At 45.1% G+C, this 22,787-nt stretch overlaps 1 protein-coding gene across 5 annotated transcripts in view; it reads right to left on the minus strand.

The window, feature by feature from the left end:
• Positions 1-22,787, minus strand: part of eas (ethanolamine kinase 1) — a 74,826-nt gene that overhangs the window by 19,335 nt on the left and 32,704 nt on the right. For 2 of the 5 annotated variants that reach the window (XR_008613995.2, XR_008613993.2), the window contains exons 4-10: positions 20,405-20,545; positions 10,672-10,814; positions 9,967-10,050; positions 7,266-7,426; positions 2,970-3,135; positions 2,756-2,858; positions 2,496-2,677 (exon numbers count right to left, since the gene is read on the minus strand). Coding sequence is in view for 2 of the 5 variants with exons in the window: in XM_055074824.2 (XP_054930799.1) it covers positions 2,752-2,858; positions 2,970-3,135; positions 7,266-7,426; positions 9,967-10,050; positions 10,672-10,814; positions 20,405-20,545 (802 nt within the window). In the remaining 3 variants the exon portion in view is untranslated. Of the gene's footprint in view, positions 1-2,495; positions 2,859-2,969; positions 3,136-7,265; positions 7,427-9,966; positions 10,051-10,671; positions 10,815-20,404; positions 20,546-22,787 lie in introns of those variants that run through there. The other 3 variants (XR_008613994.2, XM_055074824.2, XM_050185377.3) reach the window with 3 other exon arrangements.

Raw genomic sequence — 22,787 nt, forward strand, 5'->3', positions numbered from 1 at the left:
CGGCGGCACTCTTTTATAACAGCATCCACCGTCGCGACATTGTTGAATACGAGCAATTTGAAGGCGTCATCGGCAATGCCTTTGAGGATGTGGGATACCTTGTCTGACTCAGTCATGTGTGCATCAACTTTGCGGCACAGAGCCAAGACGTCCTGAATGCATGTGACATAGGGCTCTGTTGACGCCTGCACACGGCCGGAAAGCGCCTTCTGCGCGGCAAGCTTGTGACCGCAGGGGTTGCCGAACAAGTCTCGGAGCTTTTGCTTGAGCGAATCCCAACTGGTGAGCTCATCTTCGTGCGTCCGAAACCAAACTTGAGGTGTGCCACCGAGGTAAAAGACTACGTTGGCGAGGATGATAGTAGGGTCCCACCGGTTATTGCGGCTGACGTGTTCGTACAGGCTGATCCAGTCCTCGACGTCTTCCTCATCTTTGCCCGAGAATACGCCAGGGTCACGAGGAGCAGGGAGAGTGATGTAGGTCGCTGAAGTGGCAGCAGGTGTCGGAGGCGGCTGAGTCGAGTTGTCATCGCCGGGACCCATGAAGCTAGACTCGACGTACCGTTCACTGCGAAGCTCCGTGACGAGGTACAGGGAACGTCCACCTCCACCAGATATGTTACGTAAGAAGACGCAGATGAAAAGCTATATACAAGTATATTTACAACGTAATACGCCGCACTCGGCCAAGAGGCAACAGCCCGCGCTAGCCTCCAATCGTCGTCGTCGTCTTCTTACTGCTCGCCTCTTCGTCATTGGTAATACTATTCCGTAGCAATATCATTCGTCATTGACTCCTGAATTCTACAAAATCAATTGTTTTCTCATTCAAATGAGATTTTTTTATTGCCCAATAATTCGGAAAATTCTGCTGCCCCTTTCCATGTAATTTGCATAAAAGGTCAAATTTCAATACAAAGAAATTTCGATATAAAAAAGCAAATTGCCGATTTAACTACTTCGTTATATTGTCACGTGGAGTGACGTATGAAGAACACAGTAGCAATACTGTGAAAGACGAAACTAACTTTTATTGGGTGAGCTTGTGCCCACACAAACAGGCTACACTTAAAGAACGGCGAACACAGTCGGCGATCGTCAAAATCTGATTAGCGGGTTCAGCGGGTCAAGCGCATCGGCTTTCCTAGATCAGTCGTCGAATGTTCCAGAGTAACCGCTAGGACCCGCGTGCGTTCCACACAGTTCTACATTATTCGTGTCACGCACACATGCGATCAGATTACACAAGGTTCGGTCACAGACAGCGGATGGAAGCATTGATAACATTCCAGAAACTTCCGATACATGCAGGTGCGTCCTGCGCTGTGCGATAACATTTGTTAGGCGGTGAAACGTGTCGCTTGATAAAGACAAACAAGTACACATGTCAATATTGAGGTTTAACTGTGTGTATAACCAGCCATCAGAAATGTAAGTTCACACACACACACATATATACTATATATATGAACTTAAATTTCTGATGGTTGGTTTCAAACTTTGTTCCCTGAGCACAGAGGCCTGAGATCACGAATGCACGCATAAAAAGGTGGAATAAAACAATGTTACGAAATTCCTTCTGCGAGTCAGTGCTTTCAGACATTTGGCATGCTAGGTATGTTGTCTCACTGGCACAATTTACTTATAAAATGTGAGCGCACACTTCTTTTAACTGACAATCGAAAAAGACGTTACAGGATGTGTTCATCGACGAAATTCGCTGCACCTCTCCCGTCGTACTGTGGCACTGTGGTGCATTCCTATGAGGTCAAGCACATGGTGTCCCATGATGCGACACATCTTATTGTCGAATAGAATTTTCGCTTGCTCTGTAAAGTCTACCATGGTGGCTGAGGGATCGTTCGTCAACTGCAGCACGTCTCTTGTTGTAATGTGCCATTTTGCCTTGCTTTCTCATCAAAGTTCGCGAACACCAATTCCCACAATGCATGAGATTTGCATAATTTTTCTTATTGCATCCCTTTTGTGTGTCTTGCAATGAAAAGGAGACACAACATAGAAAAAAGAAGGGGAGAGGTGCAGTATTGCACCTCTCCCCTTGCAGTGTTGGATGTATTGTAGGCAAGTTTGTTGATGGCAAATGGGTTCATATGTACCATATTTACACGACTGTAAGTCGACATATTTTTTTTTATTTGGAAATTTGAAGTAGAGGGGTTGACTTACAATCTAAACCAAAATATGGCACCGCCTAAAAAGCGAGACCAACGAGATATCAGGGGAGCTACAACATAGTTACAATTTTATGTTTGCTCAATGGCCCTACTCGTAGCTTTTCACTATCCTGCGCATTTGTTTGCTTTTCGGAGGGGTTTTTCAGAATTTTTGAGAGTGTTACAGTGCACACAGCACTCACGGGGGGGGGGGGGGTCGATAGTTGATGGAAGTGGAGCTGTTCTATTCGCGGCAGCACCCTCAGAACGGCGGCACTTGTAGGGAGTATCGATAGTTCATAGAAGAGCAGACACTGCTCACATGTTTCTTTTTCCCTGTAGCTTTTAGTTTGACACGTTCGACTTGACTGCCGGCTACGTACTGCTACCATGCTTCCTCAGTCGTCATGAGTGCTCCAGTCCACTCCAGGCCCACTCCATTCGGCGCTCGTTCACAGCAGCCTCCAAGAGGGCTGCCATCCTTTCCGCCAAAGAAACAAATCACTGCGCAGCGGGCCACAAGTTCGATGTTTCTGAACAGGTGGTGTGACAGTGGCGACTGCAGCGAAGCAAAATTTTCACCTGTGACGGCAAGTGAAGAATTTTCCACGGGCCGAAATCTGGATGCTTTCCGGAGCTGTAGGCCAAGATTGCGGGGTACATTGTTGAAATCCATGATCGGTCCCTGCCAGTGAAGTGCGACATGGTCATGAAACATGCCCGGATCTTCGCCTTTTAAGGACCTGCTCCGCCGTGAGTACAATGAGTGGCTGGCGGCAGAAGACCGCGAACTTACACCAACCAGACCTGTCAAAAGAGCCTCCCTGATGGCTGCGTGTGGTTGGGTGCATTTGGCATGGGCTGCTGTTCCACAAGATGATGTGGTGTGGTCTTTGCGAAATGTGAAATTTCGCTGGACGACGATGCGCTGTAGGACCGCAGCAGCGATGACGATGGCAGCACTAGTGAGGACAATGGCACAAGTGAAGTTGAGTAGTCCAGTGACCATGTCAGCTACTAATAAATTTTCGTTATCGAATGCACCTTCAATATGCTCTTTTTTTTTTCCCTGTCACACAGGATATGAGGGGTCGACTTACATTTGAGTTGACTTACAATCGTGTAAATACGGTACCTCGTGATATCTGTGGTGCCTTACTTTTTGCAGCTCGGAACCACCCGCAAGATGTTACAAATAAGCTAATTCATTTTTGTTGCAAATACCAAATGCATTGTAATTCCTGTATGGTCACATCCCTATATGACATTGGTTCCTTCGTATAGAGTGCTTCTCGAAAACTTTGTTATTCTATACATTAGATGCAACTGCATTGTTGAATAGCAGGATGTGTAGCTATACAGCACGTTTCGGCATTTACAAAATTAGTCGACCAGGCACTTGCCACACACAAAAAGAAAGAAAGAAAGGTAAGGTGGATGTAACAAATCATCCACTAAAGAAGCTGGTGAAAGTTAAAAAATATATATATTGAAAAAAAAGAATACATTTTCAAATGAAAAAAAAAACACAGAAAGAAAGTTGCAGTTCTGTCCAAAAGGTGAAGCATTCATATTGATCGACAACTATTAGACAACTAAACAAAGTAAGGTTCGTAGTTTTATTAACCACATAAATTGCAGTTGCCATATGCTTACAATTTAAATTAACAAGCATGGCATCACGCACACACACACACAAACAGAAAAACATGAACAGATCATATTCGATCACTGTCACAGTGCTGGCATGATGGAATAGCACTGGCATTGGAGAGCGAACACTTTGAGCTGCTTCTCACTTCGTGTGTCCGACATTCGAGATTATGCAGCCTCCAAGACTAGGTACGTGGGACGACATTGCATGTGAAGTGACCAACCATCCGGTTCATTCAGGCTTTGCACCTGCCACAGATTACCTCCAAGATATGGCAAGTGGCCTGGATATGCACTCAGCTGCACGGACAGCCATGCGTAGCTATGGCTGCGGTGAAGGAGTAGACGCATCCTCGCCTGCCCTCGCCTCTTAGCCAGAGCACACATTTGATCACATGATCTCCAACACTGGGCTCGCAAGAGGACAGCACGCGTCGAGCCCCCATCCTTGCTCCTTGCCGACTCACCCTTGCAGGCTTTCCCACAGAGAAAAAAAAAATCTCAGAGAAGCCTTGGCATACAACGTTTCTCGTACATATACAGTTCTATACTCGCACTATAGCAGCAATAATAAATAAAAAGTTGTTCTACACATTCAATAAAATGCTACTTGTGCTTTTCTGTTCGATTCAAGAAAAAAAAAAAAAATTCATGGCGCTATCCTTGAGAATGATGAGAGTGGTAGAAATGTTTTGCTTTTGCCGGGCCCTGCTCTGCTGGCACAGTCGCATCTCAATAGTAGTAGTTTCGTTATCGGTACTGCTGCGCGGGCTTTTCTTGCTCACGAAACTCGCTCTAACTGCAAGTTAGAGAAAATGCCGCGTCCATGTGATGTCATCTTATGCCAGAATGGTGTGTGCCACTTGACCAAGAGCAGATGCACCAATCAAGCCAACTTGACTTGCCACTGGGTGGCACAGAGTGAACCTCCAGCCGTACCTCAGCAAGCACTCGACAGCTTTGTCCGCATCACATTGTGACGTGTCTAGCAGGAAGACACCAAAATGGCACCAACTCGTTGGCACAATTACAGTGCGGCGTTTAAGCGGAAGGTTATTCTTCACGCCAAATCAACCAACAACTTAACAGCAATGCATCATTATGGCGTTTCGGAAAAATGCATACGAAGTTGGCGGCAACAAAGGGTCAAGCTTTTTGCATGCACAGGATCATGAAAGTCCTTCCGGGTCCTAAAGGAGGGCAAGTATTCTTTCAATGCAATGAAGTTGTAGAAAAGTGAGTGAAAGGACAGCAGGACAAAGGCCTGAGCGTATCCTACGAGGACATTCAGGTGAAGGCTCGCAGTGTCGTGCATGAATTGAAAATCGCCTGCAACGTGTTCAAAGTTTCGGAAAAGTGGTGATGAACTTTATGTAGTGGAACGGGCCAAGTTTCAGGCGTGCCACCATTTGCCAGAAGCTGATGCTTACAGCGAGAAGAAAGAAGCCTTCGTAGAGTTCATCAGTGAGCTTAAGGCACAGCATGCCATCACACTCTGCCAGATCGGTAACGCCGGTCAGACATCTTCTGGCTCGACATGCCAAGCAAGCGGAGTGTTGCAGTGAAAGGTCAGCAGCCAGCGCGCCTAATGATGACGGGCAATGAGCACAACCGATCTACAGTAATGGTGTGCTGCACTATCGATGGCCACAAACTTCCTCCTTTCATTGTCTTCAAATGCAAAATGATGCCCAAAGAGAAATTCCCCCCAAAAGTGATCGTTTGCGTGAACAAAAAGGTTTTTTTTTTTTTACTGAGGAGACGGTCCTAGAATGGTTCCGCCTCGTCTGGCTCTGGCACCCAGGCAGTCTCCTAAACCTAAAAAGCATGTTGGTAGTACTGGACTCATTCCGTGGCCACAACACAAAATGCGTCAAGAGAGCCGTGGTCAACGTGGAGTGTCAGTTGGCAACTATCTCAGGCTGTTTGACTCACGTTCTTCAGCCTTTCGACATGGAATTAGGCAAGCCATTTAAGGATCGGAGAGGAGCACTCTACAATGAGTGGTTGGAACAGGACGATAAGCGCCAATCACCAATGGGCACGTGAAGTGGGTGTGCAACGCGTCGTATGGTCTGCTGACAACATGGTGCGGGAAGCTTTTTGTTAAGTGCTCAATCATGATGGCGAGTTGAAAATTGTTTGCGCAACGGCGCAAACATCGAAGATGCATGTAGTAGCCCAATAAATGAATTTATTTTTTTGTGAATGCGGCCCATTTTTAGAATAATTATTGCGTACATCTTTCTTTTTTTTCCGACCGGGAGGTAGAAAGTTGGGGGGGTTGACTTATATTCAGAGTCGATTAATACGCAGCAATACAGTAATACTTTGTTAATTCGACCCTTCTTATTTTGGAAAATTGGATCATTCGGACTCATCCTTTGGTCCTGGAAGGCGCATGCATTATTTAATGCAATGAAACTCTCGTTAATTCAGACGTATATGGCCACACATCGGTTAACTCGGACAAACTCAAAGCTCAGCGGGCGTCAGAGTACTGCAAATGTGTGACGTAAAACAGCAAAAATGGTGTCAGCGTCCACCAAAATGAAGCAGCAGAGTCTGCATTGCCACAGTCATCAGGGTATATCATACGTGAATGACAGCAATGCCAGAAAGCTTCGTGCCTAGTTATGCCTCTAAAGCCTGCCTCTAAAGCCTGCCTCTAATTCCTGCGTTTACCAGCACGCAGAGCCCCGCACTGGCTGCGTGCCTTCATGACTGCATAGTTACCATACATGATCGCGGCGATAGCAGCCATGGTTTCGTCCATGGCAGTTGCGGCTAACAGTAGTTTCATTTCGGCTCAGTATGTGCGTCGGCCGAATGCCTTCAGAACCGAATGGTCGCCATCCACGATTGCATCGACAGCGGCCACGGTTTCACCCACAGCACTTGCGACAAACAGTAGTTTCATTTTGACAAGTTTTCGAGGATGAAAAGTGCCGGCTACATCGCGATGGACAGCAACCAGCTCATTCATTCAGTAAATAAAAGCATGTTGACACAATAAGCATTTGTTTATTGTTTTCTTGGTACCCTCAATAATGCAACATTCGGTTAATTCAGGCATTTTTTTTCTGTCCTGTGAAATCCAAATTGATGAGGTTTTACTGCATACGATAGCCTTCTTGCATTGTCGTATGTGAGTGCCACCTCTGACATGGCATAACGCAATCTTCCCATGTGTAGTGGCTCCTCTATAAGAATGTGTACATTCCTCATAATTATGAGCAGGAAGTTAGTGCTGTGTCTTGTGTCACTATTGCTATCTGTCTTCGTCCTTGCAGCACTACTCAATTTCCCAGCATCACAAACCAACCGAGTCCAAACTACTCGTATTGGTGAGTAATGTGTGGCTGGCTGCTAAATACAGACTGTGAACACATCCCTCACTGCCACCATTGTGGCCCATTTTGACCATTCGTTCACTCACCAGGGCAAACTTATTCACTTGGATGTAGAGGACCTCAACATCGCGGGTGGAGGCGCTCTCACCACGGCCTGCCAGCCTGTGCCACTCATCCAGGTAGTGCTGCAGCCAATCGAGCTGGAACTTGCGGTCTGGATAGAGGGAGCTGTCGAAATGCTCCACACCTGAAACGCATGGCACAGTGAAATGACAACGAACCAAAACTGCTTTTCAAAAGCTCAGGCTGGTCTGCTAAAGCAATAGTCAAAATGCCACCCAAATGCCTGCCACACTGTATTTCCAAGCAAGATTTGGAAATTCTGACACAGTATGAAAAGAATCCGAATTGATATCTTATCTTATGGAATCAGATTTGATAACAAGACGTACACCGCAGTGTATACTTTACACCAACATTCAATGTTATGCTTAGCCAGTGGGGACTGGACCATGTAACTTCAGATTTATTTCAGGAAAACTGGGTTGTCTTAAAACTGAACAAAATAAGTTCTTTTTAACAAACAACCTTTAGTTTCACCGTGAGTCATTGCGGTATTATTATTGTTCCTGTCATCTTGGTTGTCACAGTAATTCATGAGCTGAATTGGACAGGATGTGTGATATCTAATAGGTTGAAGCAACAGGTACAATTAGTGGCTGTATACTGGAGTTTGCACACAGGGTTAATTTTCATAACTGACAGCAGAACTTATGTTTAGTTAAGGCAAGTTTGTCAGGCTTGGCTGCTGACTATATTGCTTCTTCTTTCTACCTGCCATGGTTGCATAGTGGCTATGGCACTGAGCTGCTAAGCAAGAGGTCGCGGGATCAAATCCCGGCCACGGCGGCCGCATTCAGATGGGGGCGAAATGCAAAAACACCCCTGGTACTTAGATTTCATCATCATCATCATCATCATCAGCCTGGTTACGCCCACTGCAGGGCAAAGGCCTCTTTCATACTTCTCCAACTACCCCGGTCATGTACTAATTGTGACCACGTTCTCCCTGCAAACTTCTTAATCTCATCTGCCCACCTCACTTTCTGCCGTCCCCTGCTACGCTTCCCTTCCCTTGGAAACCAGTTTGTAACCCTTAATGACCATCGGTTATCTTCCCTCCTCATTATGTGTCCAACCCATGCCCATTTCTTTTTCTTGATTTCAACTAGGATGTCATTAACTCGCGTTTGTTCCCTCACCCAGTCTGCTCTTTTCTTATCCCTTAAGGTTACACCTATCATTCTTCGGTGCAGCGGTGCAGTGGTGGCGTAGAGGTAGAGCATCCGCCTCACGTGCAAGAGGACCGTGGTTCGAATCCCGGTGCTGCACAATTTTCACCGGATTAAAAAAAAAAAAGAACAATCCGCGTGTTGATAAAATTGCATAAATAGGCCTGGGGTGCGGCCTGATCCTGGTGACCAGAACCGGTAACACACTCCCTCACCAGAGCAGGATTGGCCACCCTGGTGCAGTACTTGGCCACAACCTCCTATATGACTACAACAATCAAACTTAGATTTAGCTGCACATTAAAGAACCCCAGGTGGTCCAAAGTATTACGGAGTCCCCCACTACAGCATGCCTCATAATTATATCGTGGTATTGACACATAAAACCCATTAATTTTTCTCTTGAATAGCAGCTTGGGCTTGTTGGTTTTCCATCCTGCTAGTAACAGCGCAAAATGTAGACAAGGGACGAGACAAGAAGACACCACAAGCGCTGACTTTCAACAACGTTTATTCCAAAAGAAACACGGCTTCTTATAAACATTGCCCTCACGTGTCGCAGTCACGTGATCACACATCATGTGAAACAAGCACTTTTTTTCCTTTTATACACTCAAGATAGCGGTTGCACGTGCAAAAGCTCAAGTTCTTTTTTTGTCAGTAACAAGGACGGCGTGCTAACGCATTGGTCACGAAGTCTAGTAATCTCGGCCGCCTCAATTATCTCCCGGACCAGCTGGTCATTGTGTTTCTTCAGCACTTCACAGCGTCTAAATTCTGCGGCGCAATCTTTTGAGGGGCAATCCCTGATATGTATGCCAAGATTCCTGTTAGCCTGCTCGACGCTAGCCTGCTCGACTTAGCGTCGAGCAGGCTAACAGGAATCTTGGCATACATATCAGGGATTGCCCCTCAAAAGATTGCGCCGCAGAATTTAGACGCTGTCGAGCAGGCTAACAGGAATCTTGGCATACATATCAGGGATTGCCCCTCAAAAGATTGCGCCGCAGAATTTAGACGCTGTGAAGTGCTGAAGAAACACAATGACCAGCTGGTCCGGGAGATAATTGAGGCGGCCGAGATTACTAGACTTCGTGACCAATGCGTTAGCACGCCGTCCTTGTTACTGACAAAAAAAGAACTTGAGCTTTTGCACGTGCAACCGCTATCTTGAGTGTATAAAAGGAAAAAAAGTGCTTGTTTCACATGATGTGTGATCACGTGACTGCGACACGTGAGGGCAATGTTTATAAGAAGCCGTGTTTCTTTTGGAATAAACGTTGTTGAAAGTCAGCGCTTGTGGTGTCTTCTTGTCTCGTCCCTTGTCTACATTTTGCGCTGTTACTACCATTAATTTTTGCTTCTTCTTTCTCTCATTTTTCACCAAACAAAGCATAAGACTCTATTTGTGACTGAAGTTTCACTTTGTAATAAACAATATAAAGGTATATTGCATGTGAAGAGAAAAATTTCAAGGAAGAAAACGGAAACGTACCTCCAAATTCACAAAAGTGGTTTCCAATGTCTAATGCCTGGTAGTTGTTGTCGGCATATTCGAAGTCAATGAAGATCACTCTGTCTGGAATAGTAGATGGAAGTTGAATGGCCAAACTTGAGTCGCAAAAAGTAGTCATCAACCAGTACTGTGACCACGATTTGACGTGAGAAAAAAAAATTGCCTAGCACCAATTTTCTAGAATGCTTTCTACAAGACCCCGAAACCAATATTTTAGGAACACCTGAAATCTATTACCCTTCATGCTAAAAACTAGTCTTATTGCATGGTGCACAAAATACGATGTGCACACTGTGACAAATACTCATAATAGCAATTTATGGGCTTTCACATCATCAATCTGCACCCGGGCAGTAGTGCATAATTTGTAGTGGAGAAATTGACTTTTGCCTCATGGTCATTGCATACGATTTTGCCGTCTGGCCCTGCAGCTGCCATGACTGAGAACTAAAACTACTCTGTTCAGAAGCAGGTCATAGTGCTAGACTCGGTTCATGTCCCTTCTGCCCGAAGGTACTGTAACATTGTGCTTGCATTATTTTATATTTCAACGGAGAGGAAGCCAAGAGTGACAAGGCATGTGCAATTCTTGCAGCTACAAGCAAGAGGACTACAAAAACACGAAGGAGACATGCAAGACAGCACCGCCAGGAGCACAAACCCTGAAGGCCCACCCCTTTTTACCTTGTTTCTCCTGGTAGATGATGTTCTTGACGAGCAGGTCATTGTGGCAAAACACAACAGGTGAGCCCAAGCCCGACAGGTGCTCCTCCAGTAGGGACACCTCCAGCTCCAGCTCTGCTCTGCTTGGGATGCACGACACAAACCTGTGCGAAGACAGGTCAGTCCAGGCTCACGACGACCACTGAACAAGAGCAGCGCAGTAAGACGCGTGTGGTGAAAGTAATCTACAAAGCAATTATTTCTGAAAACGCCAGCAATGATGACAAGGCTCGCTGCTGAAGTGGCTGACTGCTGAACTTACAGGAATAATGTGAGCTAGCTTAAAGAGACACTAGCGGATATAGCTAGAGTGACAGACTGCACGTGTGACAGCAACTGAGCTTTTGCTTTATGCCACCAAGAGGTAACTTAGTTGTGGAGAACATCGCAAACAGAGACAGCATGCTCCCTTCCTAAGTGTAGCACACTAGCAAGTAAAGTGCAGTTGCGTGAAACTCTTTTGTCACCCCCCGTTGGGAGTCCTGTGCTGTGCAGTGTTTCTGCAGAGGTATCAGATAAACAAAACCGAATTGAACTGAACTGAATCTGAAAGGTTATGCCCCGCTGTTTCTCGAGAGTGACACAGAGAGGGTGCCACATGCCCGTAAACAGCATTGATCCAGCGAACACCTCTGCAGAGGAAGCCAATAACTTATTTCATTTTCAAATGCAATGCAATTTGTTTTTGTTATCGCTCATTGCGTAATCTACACAGGTCACTGCTGAGATGACGTACATCAGCAAGAGGTGTTTTCTCAGTTCCTTAGTGGTAGTGCACTTAACTCTCTCCTATTTACATGATCTTCCCTCTTGTTGAAGCTCTGTTCTCAGCAATGGTGGTGTATTTGTTGTTGTTCAACATCCATCAGTCCGGCCTTATTTGGCTTTTGCCTCTGGTGTTTCTTTATGCAGAAACAGGGACCGTGGCTGGATGTCATTCTGCTGTTCAATAACAGTTTGTGCTTCCTTCAAGTAGATACTGTAGAAACATTCTGTGCATTTCATGCAAAAATGTGTCATTCAAGGGCAATATGAGGTCAGTTCACTGCAGTCAGAGTGTTCTCCTCAGTTGGGGACAGGCAGACAGCATGCTGTTAGCAGAAGATGAGTCAGTCTTGAGAAAGAAAACAGAATGACCTAGCACACAGTACTAAAGCTTGCCGACTGATTGTCCTACCGTAGCAACTGCTTTATAGCCAGCCAAATGTGTTCACTTGCTGTTTTTCTTCCGCAACTAATGCTGAATACAGCATAAGCAGATCAGCAAACAGACCTTCTTATACACCAACTCTATGGTGTACATCGTGGTGCCGTGAAGGTGTCCGAGTTATCGGGCATATCTGAAAAATTGGTCATCGACTATGAATTGCGTGACCACGATCAAAATGCACAGTGAAAGTGCTGTTTACAGGAATAGGATGGGCAGCACCCGTTACAACATTCCAACAGTCAACTGTGTGTGTGAACAACGATAACAGAGGTGAAGGTGGCTTACAGAGGTGAAGGCACTCAGTGTTTTAGTGAGATGAACTCATTTTTCTAGAACTATTAGAAGGCACAGTACTAGGTCCCACAACTTGTTCCTCAAAGCAACACCACACTTAGGTTTCATATTCTTATTCCTTTGGGGCACGGGCCTACTTGACAAGCTTTAGGCCATCATCATCTGTAGGATTCTTTCTGTACCCTTAAATTCTTTTCCGCATTCCCTTTCCCGCCTCTCCTCCTCCTCATAGAACCATTTTGTCACTGACCCATTTCTTTACACAAGTAGGTTGTTACGTACGTGATGGAAGAATTCTCTGGTTTTCATTAAAGAGCTTCTGCTTTTTCTAAAGGGTGTTTTATTTCTAGACTATACAGATTTTTTAAGATGGCTACGAGCATAGCGAAAGCAGCATTTTTTCAGAGGAGTTCCTAGGTGAGGCAGACATACTCTGCTGCAAATAAAGCAAGTTTCAGAACACTAATCAACAAAAAAAGTTTGACCTTTTTATTAGAGCCTTGGTGGTTGTTGCTTATATAGCAAATCTCGAGGCGGTTGCATTTTAATGTGCCCCCATTTTTTTGGAAACCTTGAGAATCACACCTAATTCAAGACAATCATCATTGAATTTCAGTGCTCAATCTAGGCAATAACGAAGCAGCGCGCACCCTGCAGCTACATCGAGTAGAATTCCTTGTGACAAAGTTTGAACGATGGCATGTCGTGGCACACACTGATACAGCAGGTCGCAGCAAATGTTTTACAGATTAAAATCTGCTGTACCAGTGTCTGCCACGACTGGCCACAACGTTCAGCTTTAAGAGGAAGCTTTAGCCCCGGCCCAACTTCCTTACATATAAGGCTCGCACAAGACAATGCAACTACATGTTTATTAATTATCTCCTTGCCCACTCACTATCACGCAGCTTACAAACTTGCATATTAATGTATTTTTGGAACTGTGAAGGCATTTGATTTATTGTGTATCTGCTTGTCTCTAATAGATGTCATTCATCCCAGCCTAAGAACGGGGAACTTGAAAGATATCTCTCACGTAATGAATGTGAATGACACTCAGAGTTTTGCAATCAGGACCAAGAAAGCACAATGTAAACTGAAGGGAAAAATAGATGCGCAAGCATAAAAAGGTGTTTGCTGCCAATAAAGGAGAAAAAGGTACAGCAGTGCAAAAATAAAAGAAAGAGAGTTGCTAAAAAAAATCTGGAAAGTCAGCAGTGAAGAAATTCTTAGCATGGCCTAATCATATTCACAGCGTTCAACAGAGTCTTATTTGAATTCAACTGAATCCTGAACCCCTTGAACGTGCCTCAACGTGTGAGCACAGCCTCCTGTATTTTTGCAACGCCATCCCAATCAAGCCAAAATTGCTGGAAGCCAATGGCTCATGGTGGCAGTGGCCCCTTCCCAGACATTTTACTGCGACAGCAGATGTAAGCTCAAAACTGATTTCGCTCTGTTCACCTGTCCCTTCCGTGATCCCGATAGAGACAGTGGCCTCAGTCGTCCTTGCAATGTTGTCAAGCCACCTTGACATCCGCAGCTTCGCATCAGCATGGGGCGAAGAAAATGAAAATGTGGCCCACGACCACCGCTGCATTGCTTGCACTGTAGAAATTAGAAGTCCTAGCAAGCTGGGTTACATATAGAGCTGCATTTTGAGCCACAAAGTAGAGTTAGCACCCACATCCCTGTTCTGCGTAATGAAATAGTAAACCACGACCGGTACATACTCGGTTGGTTAACAAGGAAACTTGAGAAGAAATTAAGGACCGTGTAATGAGTGATGGAACAAAAAATGTTAGCCATAAACCTCAACAGATAGGAGGACAGCGACATGGATTAGAGAGCAAGGAGGGTAGACGATATTCCACATGACATCAATATGTGTAGGGCAGACAGTCAGTGGTCAATCACAATTACAGAGTGGGTGCCAAGAGAAGGGAAGTGCAGTCGAGGATGCAGATAATTAGATGGTGCAATGTAATTAGGAAGTTCGCAGATACAACTTGGAATAAGCTGGCACAAGACGGGTAAATTGGAGATCGCTGGGAGAGGTCTTCATCCTGCCAGCCGACATAAAAAAAAGACTGATGATGATGATTATGATGACTTCTGTGCTGTTCATCCATCCGTGTTTCATGTCGTGCTTTTACATCGCTGCCGCTCTGTGTTCTGTCAGTCTACAGAGTGTTGAAATTTGTGACACTCAAAGCTCAGTACACGAGCAATTTTATATTCCATCCCCAATAGAATGTGGCCACCAAAGCCGGGGATCAAACTCGCAACCTTTTGTTGATCAAACTCGCAACCTTTTATTCCGTGGCATTTGTGCCTCCCTAGTGAGCGGTGCACTTTTGCACCTGCTTTCCACATGGCGGCTTTTCGTGATGTAATTTTTCTGGGCAACGGTTGATCGCTGAATATGAGAGAACTGCACCTGCTTGGGTTAGACAGCCTCCTCCTCTTGCCATCTGTTATGCCTTGCTCCTTTCAATGGGCCCACTGCTGGTACACATAGTCAGTAGTCACGGTGCCAGCAAATGTTGAGCTTGCATCACATTGACCTGCTAGCATCGCAAAACACAGTGACAAAGCAAAACTTCTGTGCCCGCAGCATGTTGCCAGTGTTACACGAAGACTCGTGGCTCAGTCACCAGAGACATCCAGTGTGATGGAAAAGCTAAGAGTTTAGCCTGAATCGAAGTTTTGACCATCTACTCAGCACTGGGGAAGGAGAACGGGAGTAAAAAGAGAAAGATAGAATTGTTTAGATGAATAGAATTAAAGTGGTGGTTTGAATGAACATGAACAGCAAAGACTCTTCAAAGTCTAAAATCCAGACAATGCTAATGCAAGAATTCGATGACAGCCTTTACAACATCACGCTGATGACACGTGTCCAGCCAATGTCCCATGAGAATATTTTTGCGCAGAGGTTCGTTGCTGAAATCCAACAAATCATCTGCCAGTGATTCTACTGGGTACCGTGGGAAGATGCACAACATGTGTTCTGTAGCCTCAGTCACTTCTGTGCACGATGCAAGCACAGATACACCAACAGCCATATAATGGTCGTCAATGAGGCACGCATAAGTAATGTGTGGGTCGACCCAGATGCAGTTGCTATGACAACGTTGCTCAAAAGGACAGACTCGTGGGCTAGTTGGTATGGCATTATTTATGCAGTAGCACAAAAACCACAGGGCCGTCTGCTCCTTCAGCCGTCAGTGTGCTTTTAGCACGACTGTGTTAAGGGGGGACGTGGCATTCGATAACAACTTTCTTATTTCTTTGTGGATTTTTATGAAAATTTGCAGACTTATCAGCAATGTTTCTGTGATACTACTGTATAAATTTCATAAAGATATCTTTAGAACTTTCTTATGTATAATATTTTTCTCCTTCTGGCCTTGTTCCAAACATGAATCACTTAAAACATATGACAGAACACTTGTGCAAAGCGCTGTGCATTCTAAGATGAATGGTTGAGGTTGTGACATTCTTAGATTTCTTTATTTGCAATGCAATTTATTTTAGTTCTCATTTTTTAAGAGGTGACTGTACCACAGGCGTTTAGGCTGTGAGCAAGTAGCCATATAGTTAATTGTAGTAAAGTCAAACTGCAAAAGCAAGAGTGTCATGCCCTGGACAGTACGTCCAGGAATACAGGCAAAAAAAAAAAAAAAAGGAACCGAAATAGACCTAGTGGTAACAAAGCAATCAGTGGTACAAGCAAAGCAGGAAGCAAGAGAAGTCATTTTGAGAAAAAGGCTTTCAAAGTTGTACCTTAGATTTTACATTATCAATAGGCACCAGGGTTGTAGTCTTTTGTGTCCTTTTCAGTGTTTGGCTTCTCGAGTGCCCTGCCTTTCGTTTGATGTGCCTTGCTTGACTTTTATTTTCCGCAAGATATCCTTTTCAGCTGCTCTGCGAAGAGCACGTTGTCCCGGTTGCAGTCCAAGTATTGCACAATACGCAGCATACGCACAGCATGCCCCAGCATTGTATTTGCAGACTGCCTCATGGACAGCTGTCTCTGTCGCAACCAATGATGCGTTTTTACCTTTTGGCAGCAGCGATCATATGAATGAAGTTATTCGCAGCGTTTTGGGTTTTTTTCCCCTAGGCAACGGCTGAGAAGCTGCATGTCAGAAAGGCATTGGTACACGGGCAGTAATGCATCGGCAACATGCTTTCCAAGCCGGTACTTGTGAGAAGGTGGAGGCTTCCTCTCTGTTTCTGCAGCCTGATATTGGCATCAACTTTGGGGCCCCTGTGGGCAAAGGTCACAATGGGGGTCTTCATCGGTAGATGTTATATGATAATATGCTGCCATCACGGCCTTTTGCATGTCTTGAACATTGTCGTTGTCATGCAGAGCCATGCCATAGTAATTTGTCAGTTTCTTTATTAAATCTTGAGTGAGGCCATCTTTCCCTCCAAGATGTTGCCCTTTCTTGCCTTTTGTGATCAGAGCATGCAGAGCCGCCCCGTCCTTTTCTTGACATGATTAATGCAGTCCTCCTTTGTAAATGGAACAAATCCATAAGTCTTGTCCTGACAGAGTGCTACAAAGGTTCTACTGTCACCATCACAAACAATGTTTGTATATCGCAAACCATGTTTGCTAAGTGACCTCCTGAATAGAGTCAACGCTGCTTCAACCTCCATTCTGCCAGAGTTCACACCTGTGTTTTTTTGGCAGACGTGTGGTGCTTTCCAATCATCATAGCCTTCTTCCCCTTCATTGGGGCCAAGTGTGCAACCATGGCATCGGTCTGATAGGACCACACAGTCGAGCACCAGTCCTGTGAAAAATTCTATTACAGTGCCGACACCTAGGTGGGATGTATGGCCACGTGTTAACCATGTCCCATCATAAACCACTGTTATGTTGTTATTAAAGGTAGAATCCATCTCCCTGCAGACACTGCGCACTGCCACCACAGCATCAGAAAAAATATTGGCAGCAGATGTCTCACTGGCAGGTCTGAACTCAGCCTTGAGAGGTTTCCGAAAAGTTCTATGATGCAACCCTCTGTGGGAGACATTCATTATTGACCAGAAATCGGTCAAACCTGTTGCCCCTTTGCCAATACTTTTAACAGCCTGTACAGCTCTCATATTCAAATAAAAAAATTGTTCTTTTCTTTCGCGGCGATGATTATCCCTTCGCGACAGCACCGCAAAACGCGCACGTCAGTATTATTTGCGCTGCTAATCTATGTCTTGTTCCCAGCTGAATTGAAAGTCCTGGTTGGGAGCACTGCTGGCACTTAGATTTTCCGAGAAGGGCATTCAGGGCAGTCATTTGAACGATGAGAAACTCTTCCGCTTGTTCCGTACAGGCAAGCACCTCGCCTTCACCCGTCAGTTCTATTTTCCAAGTGGTCACCGACACTGAACTTAGTTTTGCTTACACTTTCGCGGTGACCTCCCGGGATGCTTTGGCCGATACAAGAGGTGGCTCCAGGCACCCCTGAATGGTGCCGCCCGTACTTGTAGATGGCGTAGCAACATCGTGCGAAGTGCCGAGACGATAATCGGACACATCCGAGGCGCGATCGCTGGGTGCATCCGACGATGTGGAACGCGGCACGACAAGTTCAACAGTGCCACTGCTGCTCGCACGAGATGTTTCGCCTGCGTAAGAAGTGCCAGAGAGCTACTCGTCAACATCGTCGACACAAGTAGGTATTCCGCCCATGTGTGAAGTGCTCGGCGGCGGCTCCTGAACGGCATCATCGGCACGCGTACACATCCTGCCCGCATGTGGAGTCCTCGGCTGCACGTCTGTGACTTCTACACTATGCTGCACAGTACTGCGACGTGACCTTGAAGCAGTCTTTTTCACCGTCAGAGATTTTCGCTTGCGAGTGCCATAAGCATGAGCCGTCTTGTACTTCAGTGGTCGCCGACCCATGGTCACCAGTAAACATCTGAAACTACGCCCCGCAAGCACTGATGAATGCGTCGAGCTGATATGTCCAGTGTAGCGTATCACAACACAAACCAGCTTCTGGAACTATGCTCCTCACGCACTGACGGCGAGCCAATATGTCCAGAGGCGCATATCGCAACACAAGTCAGCCAAGTTCCGCAAGTACTGATGAATGCATCGAGCTGGTATGCCTAGAATAGCGTATCACAACACAAACCAGATTCTGAAGCTATGCTCCTCACGCACTGGCAGCAAGCCGGTATTTACACAGGCGCATATCACAACACAAGTCAGCTACATTCCGCAAGTACTGGTGATCCTGGCGAGCCGAGATGCAAGGAGGCGCTTATCACTTGTGGAGTCCGCTGCCGAAACTACGCTCCGTACGTGGTCGCGAACAATGCGAGGCGATGTCAGACGTGCGAGCCACGGGCGATATCAGATGTAAGCTTCTGAAACCATAACTGCACATACAGACGAACATCACGCGCCGAGAGGCGTAGCCTGCGCGCAGCGGCGTAGTAGCAGAAGACGCACACCGTCAACAAGGCCAATGGCGAAGCTCCAATAGGCCATGTGACGGGCGTGGCCAAGCGGAGGCCTCGGGACGGCCTTGAATCATTTGCTTTTTGTTCGCTTGCTTCTGAATGGAGAAGGTGGATGGCACGGCAAATTTAAAGACGGAGAAATGAGCTTTCCAACAAGAGCAAAATGGCTGCGCTCGGTTGTGCCATTGCGGAGATATCGTGGCTTGAAAAACGCTGTTTTTTCGCTATTTCCGTGGAATTTTTTCGTCACATTGGCTGCTACAAAAATTTTTTTTAGCACTTCTACGTGGTTTTCAGCATTCATATTTCGGAATCAGATAAAAATAGTTATAGAAACGGAATATGTGCTTTTTAAAAAATCAATTTTTTGGTGATTTTTCGCGATACGAAAGCCAGGTCCCCCCTTAAATATGTTACTGTTTGGCCTACTTGTTTCAATGCTGGTTTTCAAGAAAACGTGCCACTTCTGCTATATTTCTCCTGGGCAGCCAAGATAACTGGGGTCTCTCATAAGCTTTACTTCCGCCATGCATAGATTGAAGTAGCCAATGGTACCCACTTTTCGCAATAAATACATAGTATGCTTACAAAACATGCTTATATACAATACAAAACATGCTTATATTAAGCAAGTGATATGCAGTAGAGACCTCAGCAATATCAACACTGAACTGCCAAAAAACGGGTGCATTGAGTTCACAATAAAGAAGCAAAACCATATAACCAACATTTTTAAAACTAGTGAAGTCAATATAACGAGCTTCCATATAACGAAGTATTTAACGTTCATAACTTTTTCATGAACACCATGTCTGCTGAAGCTCAATATAACAAAGTGTGCTGGCACACATAATTTCATTTAATCGAAATTTCACTGCCATTGCAAAGGAGTACTGAGACAGTAAATGAAAACTGCTATGAATGCAAATAGAATTACGTGCGGCTGCTTATGAACACAGCTCTCAAATCACATGCTGTGCGACACAGAGCGTACGTAGCTGGCATGCCCCATTTTTCAGGTAATCTGCAGTAGGTGCAAAGTTTGGGCGAGCTGAGATGGCTGTGCCTTCATGTGTGGTGTCGTCCTGTGTGTTTTGTGCTAGAGGTCGTGTAATCCTGAGTTTCGGAGATGTGTTGAAGCAAGAGGTAGACTAAGTGTTCGCTCCCTTCTGTGAAAAATACTTTGGTGTAACCTCACTCATACAAGAGCCAACTAGCCAAATTTCTTTTCAAGAGAATCAGCGATGGTAGCTTTTGAGGTTTGGGGCGTTTTGCGTGAAACGGCCCTTATAGGAAATGTTCAGATACAGCTTTCAATTGCACGACAGTAAATTTGCTGTAAGCATGCTCTACTGTAATAGCTACTAGCAGGGCCTTTAGCAGGATTTACTTGAATAATGAACACACCCTCTAAAGAGTCATCAAACAGTGGTGCTTCTTTTTCCTCGCAATATGACTGCAGGCATCATTCTCCTACCGTGAAAAATGAATGCTTGCCATCTGGTACTGCTGTAGCTGATGTGTGCTTCTGACTTATTAAAAAAATATGGCATGAAACAATGCCTACGTGCAAAATTTGAGCGTCACTTGAGCCAGCAATTGACTTGGAAGAGCCATTTATACCACCTCTCCCTCATTTATGCAACATAATGCATATGTATGTAAGACAGATGTGTGCAGGTAGCAGTGCCTACCTACCTGAGGTTCTTCTCGATGTCATCAAAACGTGTGGGCACCAGGCGCAGGTACTTGTGCAGAGTGGGGAAAAGAGAGGGCGCCACCTGTCCTCCTTTGCGCAGCTTCACAGAGTGCATGCGTGCTAGCGTCTGTGCTATCAGCCTGCAATGACGCACAAATTGCACCCCAGAACTTAGAATGCAGCAGATGTGGGTTCATGTAAAGGGACAGAAGGCACTTCCAAGGAGCCACCACATAATGCTAACTTAACCAATCTTGTTGGAAAGTTCTGTAAGCTTTTACTGCCTCCCTGCAATAAGCAATGTGCCATTTCATGAAAGTTCCGCATCACAAACAGAAAACAGAAATGCATGCTGTTAAGGAATGCACTCCCATTTCGACCATGTTAATGATTTTCCATGATGTATAGGGATAATGAAATCATGGAACTTGATTTTTTATTAATTCATGCTGATGTGCATGTTGTATTTGCATAGTGTCCTTTGGATCAAGTTTCCATTTAAGAACATCAAGGAAGATAATTTGTTGCAAATCTCATAACACACAGTACCCATAACAAAAGGCGTAGATGGCCACTGAAAGGAAAGTCTCAAATACGTCCCAAGATGGCGCTAGCTAGCCTGACATTTAGAAGCATGGCCTTTGAGATGTCCACAAGACAACACTATTTAAATGTCTTGCTCACCAATATACACCATGAAACCTTGATATAATGAACATATATCTAGCAAATTATTGTATATAATGAAGTAACTCTGCCATTAGGAAAATTAATTTTTTTCCCCGATATCTGCATGTATGTTTATAAAGAAGGTATTTTCATGCCTGATGCAATTTCATAATAACAAGGTTCAACTGTTTACACTGTCTAATTTGGATGTCTATGAGCAAGGCATCTTATCTCTAATAGAGTCTACAGATTTTGCAGATACATAAGTGCAACTTTATAGGACACCAAAAATTAGTCTGCAAGGAGTTTTCATTCTATCGACTATAAGTTGACGTTACAGTGAAATAAACTGCTCAGGACCTCAAAAATTCTTTGTTGTACCGGCCACTTCATAGTAAAGACTGTGCACCACACCATTGCTAGTAGAGCAGGTAAGCCCATCCATCAAAAAAAAAAAAGAACTTATTTAGCATGAATTCAGGAGATACTGCTAATTTCCTTCTGCACACTTCACCCAAAGGAACGTGTGAGTGCGACCCGACCAACCTTATGGTATCAAGGTTCATGGCTTGCTCCGTACCACAATCTGGGAGCAACGCAGGGTGCAGCATCAGAGCATCCAAGGCCTCTTTTACGTCCTTTGTCAGGATTCTTGGTTCACCTACAGGCTCTTCAATAATTGAAATCTTCGTTGACTTTTGCATCCTTTTAGTCATTGACGGCTTTAAGGACGTCATCAATCGTCAGTTCTGAGCAACTTCCATCGTGAAAAATGACATATGCAATGTTTGAACCCTCCTCTCTGTTCTTGTGTGACCTGCAGGTGTAACTTGAATGTATAACATTAGTTGGAGACCAGAGTCCTTCCTGTATTCTTTTTTTCTCTCTCTCTCCACAATTGTTCATCTTTCCTATAAACACTGAGAATGTCACGAATGTTCAGGTTCCAACTAGCCCAGCTTTTATCTTTAAATATTGCTGTATCACCAATTTCTTCAAGGGCCCTTGAAACACTTTTTGAACATGGTAAATCTGTTAATGAGGCTCCTGTAAGCAAGTGAACCAAATATTATTGCACTGCATGCCGCAGGGCAGTTACAAAATTGTAGAACAGATTGCTGGCTCTCTCCTTTGCATATAACATCAGCCACTCCATAACAAGTGCGCTGAAGCAAACTCAATAAGTTTGATGGGTTAGGCAGATTTTGTGATGATGAGATCATTCTCAGTAATGCTATTATTGCTAATTTTAGTCCTATATATAGGACTATGTAAACACACACACACACACGCACGCACACACGCACCCCTTTCCCCCCCCCCCACACACACACATTGCCACCAGGTTTCACGAGCCAGCGCTGAGAAAGAAGTGACTGGAACGCACGACAATGTGTCCGCATCTTCGTGTTTGTGGCCCGATTTGTAGACGACGCTAACATCGAACTCCTGCAGATGGAGACTCCATCAAGCTTGCCCGGACGGGTCTCATAAGTTGGCTAACCGACACAAAGAATGGTGGTCTGTCACTACTTGAAAGGGCAACCGTAGAGATAAGGCCGAAATTTCATGATGGCCCAAACAACCGCTAGACACTCTTTCTAGCAGGTGGAGTAGTTCATTTTGGCGCATGAAAGGGTGCGACTGGCGTAAGCGATCACTCGCTCAAAGCCTTCCTGGTGTTGAACGAGTACAGCACCAAGACCGATGTTG

Source organism: Dermacentor andersoni, chromosome 4 (genome assembly GCF_023375885.2).
Source record: "Dermacentor andersoni chromosome 4, qqDerAnde1_hic_scaffold, whole genome shotgun sequence".
In the NCBI taxonomy this organism is placed as follows: Eukaryota; Metazoa; Arthropoda; class Arachnida; order Ixodida; family Ixodidae; genus Dermacentor; species Dermacentor andersoni.